Source organism: Aulonocara stuartgranti (genome assembly GCF_965226115.1).
Source record: "Aulonocara stuartgranti genome assembly, chromosome: 3".
Lineage (NCBI taxonomy): Eukaryota > Metazoa > Chordata > Actinopteri > Cichliformes > Cichlidae > Aulonocara > Aulonocara stuartgranti.
Window position 1 is genome coordinate 69834730 of NC_138941.1, and position 13979 is coordinate 69848708.

Below are 13979 nucleotides of genomic sequence, written 5' to 3' on the forward strand. Positions count from 1 at the left end.
TTGTTTTTCTTTTTGGATCAAAATACGCCAAAACTGGCTCTGTTGTAAGTGTCTTTTTCAGTTGTTGCCACTCGTTTTCCAGTTCTTTATTCCATCTGAACTCGCAGCTGTCACGATGAGTTGTGTGGCTGTCAGTGGCTGGACCCACGTGCAGGACTCGGAGACAAAACATTAACTTAAATGACAGCTTTATTTGCTGGTGAGTCACCCTTGGCGATACATAAACAACAACTTAAACTAACTAGACTGGAGATGCTGAAGATTGCAGACAATGAATACACACACAACAAACGTGGAGGACGCAACAACTGGCAGGGAAAAACACAGGGCTTAAATACATACTGAGGTAATTAGGGAATGTGAAACAGGAGGAGAGCACAGCTGGGACTCATCAGACATGACAAGACAAGGGGAGGCAAAACTCAACACATTGACATAGTACACAGACTTTCAAAGTAAAACAGGAAACTGAACAGACGTGGACTAAACTAGGGGATACAGTGACAGAAATCAAACCCAAGAGAATCAAAACACATCATGAAATCAAAGATAACTAATACAAACAGAAAAACACTGAGTCCACAGACTCAGGACCGTGACAGCAGCTATTGTGTAGAAGCTGTCTCAGGTGCACTGTTTTGGCTGCCAGGCTTGGGATGAATTTTCCAATAAAGTTAACCATTCCCAGGATTCTCAACACACCTTTTTTATCTTCTGGACGTGGCATTTCCAGTATAGCTCGTAGTTTTTCCTTGTCCGGCTCGATGCCTTCGGCTGTCAGCTTGTCACCGAGAAAGGTAATGTCACCCACGCCAAACTGACATTTTGCTCTGTTCAGTTTAAGTCCATAACGTTTCACTCTTTCCAAAACCTTTACTAGTCTCTCATTGTGCTGCTATAGTGTGGATCCCCACAAAATGATGTCGTCCATATAAACTCTGACTCCCTCGATTCCTTCGATCATATGCTCCATGGTCCTGTGGAATATCTCAGGAGCTGAAGAAATTCCAAAAGGCATTCTCAAGAAGCAGTAACGCCCAAATGGCGCGTTGAACGTGCAGTATTTTGTACAGTCTTCATGAAGCTTTAGTTGCCAAAATCCTTGGGACGCATCTAGTTTGCTAAAAAATTTTGCACCAGCCATTTCACTTGTTATTTCTTCTCTTGTAGGTATCTGGTAATGCTCTCTTTGTATGTTAGCATTTAAGTCTTTCGGATCCATGCAGACTCCAAGAGCGCCGGTTGGTTTTTTAATGCACACCATGGAGTTAACCCATTCAGTAGGTTCTTCAACTTTTCTTATAACTTTCAGTGCCTCCATCCGCTCTAGTTCCTCTTTGAGCTTGTCTTTAAGAGCAGCTGGAACACGTCGAGGTGCATGAACCACAGGCTGAGCTCCTTCTTTCAGCTTTATCTTGTAGGTGAAGGGTAAGACTCCAAACCCCTTGAATATGTCTGGGTACAGATCCACTATTTCTTTCACACTTTTGGGCTCAGAGCTGTTTATAGGCCGAGTCTCTCACATGCTTTATCTCCCAACAGAGATTCATGTCCCTCTGGCACAATGATAAACATCAGACTGTGATATTTTCCTTTTACCCTGAGCCTGCATTTACCTTTGGTTTTGATTGGTTCTCCATTATATGCTTGGAGTAAACTGTTATTTTGGAATATGTGTGGTTTTGTTTTCATTGCTTTCACATCCAGCTCATTCACCAGATTAGCCTTGGCTCCTGTGTCCAGTTTGAAAGTTACCAGGGCTCCATTCACTGGTAACATCTCTGTCCATTTGTCCTGCTTCACTGTACTGACTGCAGGTTGGTCCATGGGTGTATCTTGCTGCATTACCATTCCCACAAAAAACGTGTCACTGAGAGCAGTTTCTTCTACTGTGTGTACTCTTTCTTTTTGTTTATTCTTTGAAAAACATTGCTTGGCAAAAAGGTTTTGTCCATTGCATTTTTTGCATATTTTACCATAAGCTGGGCATTGTTTCCTTCCATGTTTTGTGCCACATCTTTTGCACAAGAAAGTGTCTTTTGATTCTTTCTGTTCTTTTTTGTACGTGCGCCCTGCCTGCCGTGTATTCACTGCAGCTACAGCTGTACTTTCCGTGTCTATTTCCCTCGGCGACCCGCTGAAGGTTTTTGCATGTTGTATTGCGAGCTCGCTGGCATGACATACTTTCACAGCACTTGCTAAAGTCAGATCCGCCTCTCTCAGAAGCCTCTCTCTCATCTTTATATCTTTTATTCCAAATACGATCTGATCTCTTATCATAGATTCTTGCAGCTGTCCAAAATTGCACGTTCTTGCCTTTAACTTGAGGTCAGTCAGAAACGTATCAAAACTCTCTGAAGGTTGTTGTATACGTGACCGAAAGACGTACCTCTCAAATGTTTCATTCTTTTTGGGCGAACAGTGTTCATCAAACTTTCTCACTACTTCGTCAAACTTTTCTTTGTCTTCTGCAGTTGCGAACACAAACGTGTTATATACTTCCACCGCTTGTGGACCTGCTACGGTAAGAAGCAGTGCAATCTTCCGTGTATCAGGCTTACTATCTAGGCCGACAGCTTGCAGGTATAGCATAAACCGCTGTTTAAAAGTTCGCCACTCACAGTCCACATTTCCGTTCCAGTTGACGGCATCTGGTGGCTTAACACTGTCCATGATGACCTGCTTTACTGGTTCACTCCTGGTACCATGTCGTGTTTTCAATAAAACATCAGTAGTAGTGAGCAAGCTTCTTTATTTTTTTTTAACGTGGCTCACATCCATGTACGTAAACGTAACCTGCCGCTGCTTCTACAACACAGTATATATCACAATTTGGTTAGACAGCCCCCTAGTGGTGAAGCTGAACTACCCACATAACTCCTATCAACACACTGTGTATGCTAGTTTTCGCTATTACTCCGCCATATTGTGTGAAGATTTTTCTGTTACTATCTGTATAAGTTAACTACTGAAAGACATGCAGTACTTAAAGTATTATTTCATTGCTGTGGAAAGTTAGTGACTGTGTCAGCTAACATGTGCGAGTTAAAAAGATGTTTTTGTCTAATGCTACAGTTCATGTTATCTAAAGTATTCTCATCAGCTAATGCAGCGAACAATAGTGACTTAGTTTGGATACAGTTGTCCTGAGACTGAGTGCATCCATAAGAATATTGTTTTGGTTGTATTGCTTCTGAAACTCAATACAGACGAGTGAGAGTGAGAGCTGCGTGTCTGTGCCGCTCTTTCACCTCTCCTCACTATTTCCCCTGTTTAAGGGCACAACATAAACACTGAGGCTTCAAAATGCAGCATCTACAACACTGTCACTCTGCCTCCACCATGGAGACAGTCTCCATGGTGATGAGTACAATTGGCAGCTGAAACTGTTGTGAACTTCTCCATGAGTCATGTTTCCTGTTTCAGAGCTGCTGATTGGCTCTTTGGGCCCTTTACCTTCAGGAGGTCATGGACGAAGCACTGAAGTCGTTTATCACGTAAAAAATATTTTTAGTTTATAATAATTTGATAAATAATAAAATATTAATAAAAACTGGAGGTTTTTTTAGAACTTAGATTTTAAGCTATTTATGCCTTTTTTGCTGCTCTTTTTTAAACTTATTCCCTTTAAACTGTATTTATTCTTTTTAAAATATATTGGTTATTGCACTGTAGAGGCTGCTGAGGAACAGTATTTCGTTTCAGGCTGTGTAACACGAAATGACAATAACCAATAAAGTCTTGAGAGCTGCCATCATTGTTCCAGCAGGAGGCAGTAAAACACCAAACTGCACCTGTTGTGCTGAAAAGGTGTGAGCATGTGCAGTAACCCAGTAAGTTACCTGAATATCTCTCTCTCTCTCTCACACACACACACACACACACACACACACACACACACACACACACACACACACAGTACTGATACTAATGACTCGCTCTCAGATCTATTTGGGTTTAATGTCAGGGTATATTTGTGGATGAAAGTTTTGTAGGACACATGATGTGGACAGTCTGGTAATCCCAGAATATTTTAATGTAAGAAAACTCCAGACAGCTCTGGAGAAAGTTTCAGAGTAAAAGCCCTGGAGTGTTTTACATGTTATTCTGTTGGATTAAATCTGACGGAGCTGATTCATAAACACTTCACTGCCAGGTATCAGGTGACCTGCAGAGACTGATCCTACAAACACTCAGAAACAGAGTAAACCAAACTGCACCACAGTGATCAGATGAAACCTTCCTGACATGAACACAGCTCCTCAGTAAAAACTGTGAACCAGCAGAGAGACTACACCAGGCACCATACACCACCTCTCTGACACAGTACACCCTCGGGCAGGTGGTGTCCCCATAAACAGTGTGAGAAGCTCTGATTATTTACTATGTTCAAACAAACTGAGTGTCCACAAACGTCTGAGCTCACAGTGAGAGCTGCTGGCACAGTTTGGAGGTGTTCTGCCCCCTGCTGGACACACAGAGCTACAACATGAGGATCAGAGGAGGCTGGTGCTGCTTCACCTTTAGACACAAGAAGGAGGTCAAAAAATGTAAAAACAGAGATTGTTTTTAAACCTGTAAAGGAGGAAATCCTGACGAACCAATCCACAGCCAGAAAAGAAGACTAACTCTGTGCTGCTCCAATCAGGAATCAGCTCTGTTACTGTGTGAGTGTGTAAAGTCACAGAGTAGCTGGTTTCAAATGTATCTATAAAGTTTATTCACATTTTATTTAGGCTTCAAAAAACAGTCCAAGTTTATTTCTTTGGACTTTGTTCACTTAATGGATGTTTCCCTGCATTTCTATTTTCACACAGTTTATTTCTTACAGCAGGAAAACTGAACAGAATGTATGTAAGAGGTCAGAGTGAGGATGACGTCACTTAATACAGGAAATACATGTTTGTCTGTTTTGATGATGAAGGACTTCTTCAGCTCTGTAAACAGCTACACTTGAGAGGACAGAGGTGATTTCATGGATCAATAACAATGTGTTTATCAGCTTTCATCATCGCAGTGCAGACATGACGTCAGATCTATCAAAGTGAAGGCCGTCTCTCTGATGACGTCACAGAGCAGAGTCCTTCTGTCCAATAAAGGATCTCAGATCAGCTGCTGCCATCTTGTGGCCACAGTTGGTTACTGTCTCTGAAAGTTGTCTCATGTTTCCTGTTGTCCTGCTAACAAAGGCTGGAGCTCATCATGCTGAGAGGGCAGCAGCATTTTGTGGCTCTTCACACATGTTCATTATATTCTGATGATCCTGGATGGAGACAAACTACAGATAAGTGTGTTCAGCCCAACTAGTTTATCTCATTACAGCAGTTTGATGTTTCCCTTTGAATCCCCCTGAAGATCCTGACAGTGAAGCACGTACATAATACTCCAGCCTTTCAACTCTGAGCTTATTTAGTTCTATTAATACACTGAAATCTCATTTGTGTCATGAAGAAAGTCTTTAATCAAACAGAATTCAAAGATCAGAAACATTTCATATATGGAGTTAAACATGAATCATTGTTTCAACAACATATTTATTGTTGTCATAAACAGACAAGAAGACAACAACAAACTGCTCCTCCCATTCAACACATGTCAGTCCATATCCCAGCAAACTAAATCATCTCCATTTACACATCAAATAGAAACATGAATCACTTGTAATGATTAGAAACTTGATAGAATTTCAAATCTAGTTTGGGGAGTCATTCAGTGAGAAACAGTGAAATGATTTTCCATGTGAAAAGGTGGACAGCAGAAACAGAAAGAAAGAGTGAAACTAAAAGAGAAACAAAGAGCTTTGGAACAACGAGGCAGCAGGAGGACAGCTGCAGTTTAACAGCTTCAACTCACTGACAGGAAACAACATTAGAAACATCATCATCCTCAACTCATCTGCTGCACTGACACTGACACCTTCAACGGACACACCTTCAGTTCATCAACTGTTTCAATGTATGGAAACATCCTGTGAGTGAAAGTGTGTGTGAAGGTGTGTATGTGTGTGTTAGTATCAGGATCAGAGAACGACAGCTTTCCTCTGTTCCAGTCCAGATTCACTCTGATCCTCTGGAGCTTCTTCTGGACTGAGAGAATAGTGAGAGGAGCTGATGGTGAGAGTGTGTAGTATTTATCTTCATAGAACCGTATTCTCCATAATCCAGACAGTATGACTCCCTTCCTCTGCACAGACTCTGCTAACACACCCAGTCCCCACCATGTACTGTCTCCAACTTCAACATCCCAGCTGTGAGTCCCTGAGTTAAAGCCCTCAGAGCCCAGGACAGAGTAGGAATCATCAAACCTCTCTGGATTATCAGGAAGCTGCTGCCTCTCTCCTCCTGGTCTCACACTGGTCAGATCTTCAGACAGGATGAGGTTTGGATGAGCAGTGTTTGGGTCCAGAATGAGAGGAGTGTAGGAGACCATGTCCTTCATGTTGTTCCAGATGTTGAAGGTCAGGTTGCCCAGGTGTTTGGCCTGGTCTATCAGAGCTCCTGAGGGCAGCTGTGGATCATCCAGCAGGGGGCAGCGCTGGACTCTTTCCACTGCAGCCTTGTAGTTGTGCAGGAATGAGACGTCTTCAGCTCTCAGCTCCTCCTCTGTGGCTCTGACTGTGTCTGAAAGAGCTGCTATCTCTCTGCTCAGAGCCTCCATCTTCTCCTTCATCATCCCACTCTTCTGCTCCTCTTCCTCCCTCAGTGCAGCCAGCCTGGCCTCCTCTTCCTCTGCTAGAAACTGGTGAAGCTTCTTAAACTGCTCCTTAATCTGCCTCTCTGTGTGTCGGGCCTGGACCTTAATGTGTTCTGCTGTTTGATCAAACTTCACTTGAACTCGTTTGCAAACATTTAACTTCTTCTTTAAGGGCTCCAGAGTTTCCTGAAGTTCCTTCTTGTGTTGTTGTGCAGCTTCATCGATGGGTCTGAATCTGTGATTGGTGTGTTTTTCTGAGCCACAGCAGACGACACACACTGGCTGCTGATGGTCCAGACAGAAGAGTTTGAGTTTCTCAGAATGCAGACTGCAGAGATCCTCTGAAGCTCTCTGATCTCTCTCCTGTAAGAACGACTCACACAGGTTCTTTAAAGCTCGGTTTAAAGGTGGATCATTCTTTGAAGATCTTCTCTTACAAACTGGACACTCGTGTGTTGGTCTCTCTCTCCACCATCTCTTCAGACAGTCTTTACAGAAGCTGTGGCTACATGACAGAATAACAGGATCTCTGAAGACCTCCTGACAGACCGGACAGCAGAGATCCTCCTCTGATCTGGAAGCCATTGAGTCTGTGAGTGAAGCTGAAAACAGCAGACAGGAAGTACAGTCAGTCCTGGCTCCCCTCCCTCCTCTACCACCTTCACTGAAACTTCCTTTGAGTCGTGTTTTTGCTCAAACTCACATTCAGTGTGTGGAGCGTCAGCAGCTTGAAGCAGCAGTGTTGGAGTTTTCCACTTTTCTCTCCTGTAGCTGGACTCACTCAGAGGAAGCTGCTAGTTTGGTCTGAGCTCAGTCTGATCGTCTGTGCGTCTCTCTTTACTGAGGACGAAGAACTTCCTGTTTCCTGGTTTGTCACATTTGAGTGACGTGAGGGGAGGAGACAAATGTTGCTGTTTGACTTTTAACTAAGGTGTGTTTCAATCCTGCCTGCAGCTCAAAAGCTGTAAAACAGGTTTTGTGTCTTTTCACCTCCACAGGTCACAACATGAAACCTGTTGTGAAGTTTATAAAATAAAGTGTCACTCGGTGGTGCAGCTGTTTGTCAGCTTCTATTTTAGACTTTGTTCTGGTTCTTGTTCAGGTTCCCAGCAGTGGGAGTGTAATGCAGTCACACACACACAGGTGGTGTTAAGGTGGATTCACTTAGTTACAGACAGTGGTGTTATTTCCTGTAACTAAGGGTGTGTTTCACTCCAAAGTTCAGACATTAACCTGCCAGAAGTTGTAAAAGTTACTAATAAAGAGCTTTTCTCTCAGAAAGCAGAAAGAAAAGAAATAAGTGTAAAGAGTGCAGCAAAATGTTTTAGTGTGAGCTGGTTCATCTGATCTGGTTGTGTAAAAGTCACTGCATGACACTGAGTTTTACTTCTGTCACGATTAGTGGAGCGGACTCAGGCGCAGACCACAAGTTTCTTCAAATCAAAAGTGAATTTATTTACAGTGTTCTCCACGGTGACACACACACACACACACACACACACACACACAACGGTGTCTGGGAAAAAGGGGTTCCAGGGTCCGGGAGTGAAAGGGGCAGGAGTCCAGGGAGGGGAGATTTCCATACAGCCCTCGCAACCACACACAGCTCCTCTTCTTTCCTCCATCACTCTTGCTCACGCTCAGTCACCGTGCACAGGGAAAACAGGTCCAGGGGAAATCTATACACAGACAGAGAAACAGTTAGTCTCCTGGTTCAGACACGAATAAACTTTGCAGAGTGCAAGACGACTGACGCTGACGGCTCAACGATCCAGCGACGAGTAGAGCAGACTCGCCATCTTAAGTAGGACTCCAATTCTCATAATCAGCGGCAGGTGTGCTGATCATCTCCAGGTGCGTGGGCCAGGAGCAGGAGCCCATACTGAGCTCCGCCCCGGCAGGAGAAAGAGAGAGTGGGAGAGGACGAGAGAGAAAGGGAGAGCAGAGGCGAGAGAGGAGAATAAACAAAACAAAGCGCCTGACTGCTGTCAGCTGGAGAGGTGCGGGGACCATGACAACTTCTGTGTTACTGACACTCATCTCTGACTCAGAGAAACGATTTCTCCCCTGTGATCTTCACACAGTGGTGAGTTACATGTGTGTGGAATTTTTCACGTTTTATAGAATTAAATTTCCTCTTACTTTCTTTTTTGTTAACCTGAGTCACTGATCATTTGCAGTATTACAGAGTCTGGCAGTCTTTGCATGATGTCCACGTCACTGTACGTTTCTAGCTGACTCTCAGGTGTGACAGGTGTGCCAGCAGGAAAGAGTAATAATAACCTGCATCCTGAGGTTTGTCATGCAGGATTAAAGGAGCCAGGCTTTGTTCACACAGCTAGGATTGTATTTTACACTGACCCTGGGTCAGTATAAGTATCATACAGTTTAAACGAAGCACTGAAACTTGCACATATTTATTACAGATGCACTAAAGAAAAACGGGATATTTACCGTCAGTCTGTGGCTGCGATTAAACACTTTACTGGAAACTTTATTAACCAGTAACTTCATCAGTCATGACAGAAGCTAATATTTCTGAGCTAACATCGTTTAAACCAGTGGTTCCCAAACTTTGTTTCACAAGAAAAATTTATACTATACTTCTACACACAAATGATTACATGCAGCATTCTACCATATGCAAACTTATATCACTAAAAGATTATACTGACTACTAAATACAATTTTCCATTGACACCCTCCAAGTAAGCAAATGAATGCTAACAGTCAAACATAGAAATTAACATTTGCAAAATCATTCCAGCTTTGTGGTGCATCTCCTCCAGGTGTGTAAATCACACATGCAGAGTGGTTTGAGTTCCTCAGAGCTTCATAAATGTCTCTTCCAGTTGTTTCTATCACTGTCCATATGACCAGAGTCCAAATGTATGCAGACATGGGTATAACAAACACACCAGTTAGTTTTGCTGTTTGTCAATGTGGCTTTCAGTTATCTTCAAGGCTGCAGGCCTTTGTCAGCACTCCTGTTTTATGGCCTCTATCAACCCTCATCACCTCATTTCATGCATTCTTCCTGTGGGGGGATACTTATGACTCCTCTATTGTCCTTTCGTCTCTGCAGAAAACCTTTTTTGGAAAGGGTATTGGATTCAATGATTTTACTGCTGTTGTAACCCCACCTGTTGAGTCACTTCAGCAGTCTTGTTCATGATGCAAATGACAACAACAATGACACAAAGGAAGACCCTCTTCAGAGTGTCAAAGCATGCATAGCACAGTGACACAGCATTAGGTGATGTTCATAGGAAACTGCTGTCAGTCATTCCCCGTCACCACCATAGCTTCTGCTTTCTGTTCACAGAATCATGATGCCATCCTTGAACTTCCTCTCTGCACTGTCGATTGGAGCTTGGAACGCTCCCCTCATCCTTCAGATCTCCATCTGTTGTCCACAATCTCCTCGTGATTACCTCTGGAAAGCCCCGTGGCACAGCTCTCCATCCAGTGCAGCTTTATGGTCATTGCTGTGGTTCCAGAATCTTCTCATGATGACCAGTAGGTCCCCAAACAGCATGACCTTTGACCTCAACCCCTGCCTGGGCTGTCAGCTATGGTCCCTACTTCTCGCTGGGTCTCTGAAGGTTTCTCAGGAGATTCCACCCTTGGGATCATTTCTTCCAGCAATGCTCTGCTGCACCTGCATCTCCTCACTAGAGGAAAAACTTCTATTTGGAAAACATGTCAACCATCATCAAACCAAAATTTCCTTTCAGTTCAGTGAACTTCACTTATCAAAAAATATAATTATTTATTATTTATTAATTATATTATTCGTTTATCACATTTTCACTTTCACTTATTGACCATCAAAGTGTTTATTGTCTTTACCCAAATGATTGGAGCAGAACTTAAAATCTATAAGCTGTAAAAACTTTATATTTGAAGACTGAAAGAGACCCAGGAAGTGGTCACAGGACGAGGGTGACAGACTGTCTGAAGCAGTTAGAACAAGACAAGGCTGTTGGACCAGGTGTGCTTGCTTTTGAAACTGTGTCTTAATTCCACCTGTTTCACATACAAGGGTCAGTTCTACAGGCAGGAACGTGGGTGTGCCGTGGGCTCCCCAGTTTCACCCATTGTGGGCAACTTGTATATGGAAGACGTGGGAAAGAGGGCTTTGCTATCCTACCCTGAAACACCACCAAGTCATTGGTTCAGGTATGTGGATGACACCTGGGTGAACACACAAACCTCCATCTCTGGTTTCTTTGACTGGAGGTTGTTGAGGATTTGATGATTTCACAACACTGTATGTGATGTCACTGGTGATGTCATCTTCTCCATCTGCTGAAATGAGTTAAAGTAAACACTTTTATGATTTAAGAATCTAAATGGACCAAATTATGATGACAGAATGGAAACAAAATACCACGATGAATAAGAATGAATATGTACAAACCTTCAAGTTTCCTGTGAACACATTGTCTCACCAGCAGAACCAGTAACACCAGTAGAATCACAACATAGACTACATTTAAGTAAATCTTATAAGGCTTACATGATTTACTCATGAAAGTGGCCACTTTCTCATTACTGTCATATATTGTTTTAGTAAGTAATTCAAAGAACTGTTTAGACGGAGCCAAAGTTCAGTAGAGATAGTTGTGATTGGGAAAGCTCAGAGATATTAAAAGAAGCACTGAGGCTCCATCCCCACCAGAGATGTGACACGCCTCGTCCCTTCGCTAGAATCTGTAGCGAGGGATTGGTTCACCAGAGACCTCGCTCCTGGCTGCTGCCCAGCACACATTGCACCCTGAAGATTCCTGTTTGTTTGCAAAGAAAATTAATATCACTCTCTCTGTCCAAATGCTGTACGTCCACGATTTTAGCTACTTTGTTAGGCTACTTTACTTTTCTAAGGATTAAGTAAATTCAGGAGTGATCCCCAACAATGTCAGAGTAAGAATCTGCTTAGATACCATATTACTAAGATTTTCAGGGCCGAGTACAATAACCTCAGTTTTATCTGAATTAAGAAGCAGAAAGTTAGCGGCCATCCAGGTCTTTATGTCTTTAAGACATGTGTGTTATCTAGCTAACATGTAGTGAGTCGTTTAATCTTTAAATGACATTTGTAGAATTTGCCCACTTCCTCTCACCCACCAGTGAAAGGAGAGGAAAGGGAGAGAATCCTGTGCATACACAGAAATGAACAGCTGGCAGAATTCAATTCAATTTTATTTATATAGCGCCAAATCATAACAAAAGTTGCCTCAAGGCGCTTCATAGATACAGAGAAAAACCCAACAATCATATGGCTCCCTATGAGCAAGCACTTTGGCGACAGTGGGAAGGAAAAACTCCCTTTTAACAGGAAGAAACCTCCGGCAGAACCAGGCTCAGGGCAGAAAGTGGACCCTCGAACAAATGCTCATCCTCTGAAAAGGTCTGCAAATGTTTTCACTGTCAGTAGCAGTAGTTTCCACTGAACCAAATAATCCTAAAAATGTTTTTAAACCTTAAACCTATGAAGGCTGCAGGCCACAACGTGCTGGTCAAGCAACAAAGTTGTTCTTCATATTACTAAAATGTTGGAGCTTGTGCCTCTTCAGATGTTTGCTCTTCTTACTTGCAAATAGCCGAGGGGAAATGCCCGAAACCTCAGTCCTGATTCCACAGCTTTATTACATCAGCCTGGTAGAAAATAATTTTTCACTATCAAATCAGGCCACCAGGGGGCGGAGCGGTCCCAGAAGTTCAGTCGTGAGTGATATCTAACCTCTCTTCTTCCTCACAGCTCGTCTGATCGTGAGTCCTAACAGCTCTGATTTCTCTGAGGGAGATGTTGTGACTGTAATCTGTGAGGAGGACCAAAGCTTTTCTGATTGGACTGTGAGGAGAAACACAAGCAAACTGCAGAGGGCTGAGTGTGGAGATGGGCGGGGACAACAGCAACGTGATCAATCATGTTCAATCAGTACGCTGGTGCCTCACGACACCGGAGTTTACTGGTGTGAGTCCAGTAATGGTGCCATCAGTAACCTGGTTAATATCACAGTCACTGGTAAGCTGATCACTCTCACTTTACTTCTTATTGCATCCACAAATTGAGCTGAACATGCAGGTACATAGATTCTGTGCTGTTCTTCACTGATCACCTACCTGACTGACAGAGTAATGAAGGACTTCCCTCCCTCGGTGCTTCTTAATGTGTGAGGATATTCTCCATTACTGAGTTAAGACTTCCTTATTTAGATCTAAGCTCTGGATTATCTTGCACGTCTCATGGCTCCCAAATGTCTCTTAAGTTATTATCCTCTGTAGCCTCATACTTTAGCTTTACTTGGCAAATGTGAATGCTTTGTGTGCTGACAAACCCTTTTGCATGTAGTGTTTTTATGAAAAGCCTTATAATTGCCTAGTTTTGTGTTTTTGTTCTGTTACAAAAGCAGGCATTCTTACTGTTGTTTAATATTTTAATCAAACCTTTAAGTTTAATTCAGCACAAAAAGCCCCACTGTAAACAAATCCACAGAACAGAACCAAACTCAGCAGCCAAACAGTTTGTCCTCAGTGCAGGTTGACATTCAGAAAAACCAGCTGCCTCAGCTTGGATGGGCTGATGTGGTTTCTCCTTAGTATCTGCCCAGTTTTTGAGAAGACCCTCCAAAGGAACAGATGTTGCCACAATGCACAGTCTCCCCTCCATCACCTTCAACAGGTAGGGAAAGACTGTGGCCTTGGCCTCCCACCAGCTCTGTGGGCCTTCTCCTTGTTGGATGAGGGGCTCCTCAAGATAACATTTCATCTCCATCATAACATCAGCTGTAGTATTTCTCTTTGCAGCATCTCCTGCAGCTCTTTCATCAAAGAGGCTCCACACAGCAGACGTCTGTGGCTCCTCCTTCACTTGGCCCTGTAATGGTGGAGCTGGGTGGGAGTGCACTTTGCTGCTGCAGTTATTCTCTGAAGTGCCTCATCAACAGCTCTGTTGTCACTGAATGCAAGCTTTTTAAATCTACCATCCAGTGATGCAGCTTCTGAGTGGACGGTGTTGAACTCCACACACAGAAACTTTTCACACTCACTGCTAATTTTGTTTTACAGTGAAGCCACTCTGCTCTGCTAGTCCCAATATCTTTCACCTGCAGCAGATGCTGCTTCGTTTGCAGCTGTCAGTCATATTTCTGTGTTTTTGTGTCGCACTCTCCTCCACACTGCTGTCTGTCATCTCACAGGTATGATGTGCGGAGCGATGCTGAACTTCCAATCCCAGCGTTTCATGTTGCAGGATCAATTCCCATATGAAAATATCAATA

General features: G+C 43.1%; 2 protein-coding genes across 2 annotated transcripts in view; one reads left to right on the forward strand and one right to left on the reverse strand.

Annotated features, from left to right (window-relative positions):
* The window catches only part of LOC309693997 (nuclear factor 7, ovary-like), a 260788-nt gene extending 253211 nt beyond the window's left edge, over positions 1-7577 (reverse strand). Inside the window, exon 1 of the mRNA XM_082513686.1 lies at positions 5917-7577. Coding sequence (XP_082369812.1) covers positions 5917-7278 — 1362 coding nt within the window. The 5' untranslated portion in view covers positions 7279-7577. The remainder of the gene's footprint in view (positions 1-5916) is intronic.
* LOC309693309 (hemicentin-2-like) overlaps positions 1-13979 on the forward strand; it is a 1543010-nt gene that overhangs the window by 440251 nt on the left and 1088780 nt on the right. The window lies entirely within an intron of this gene.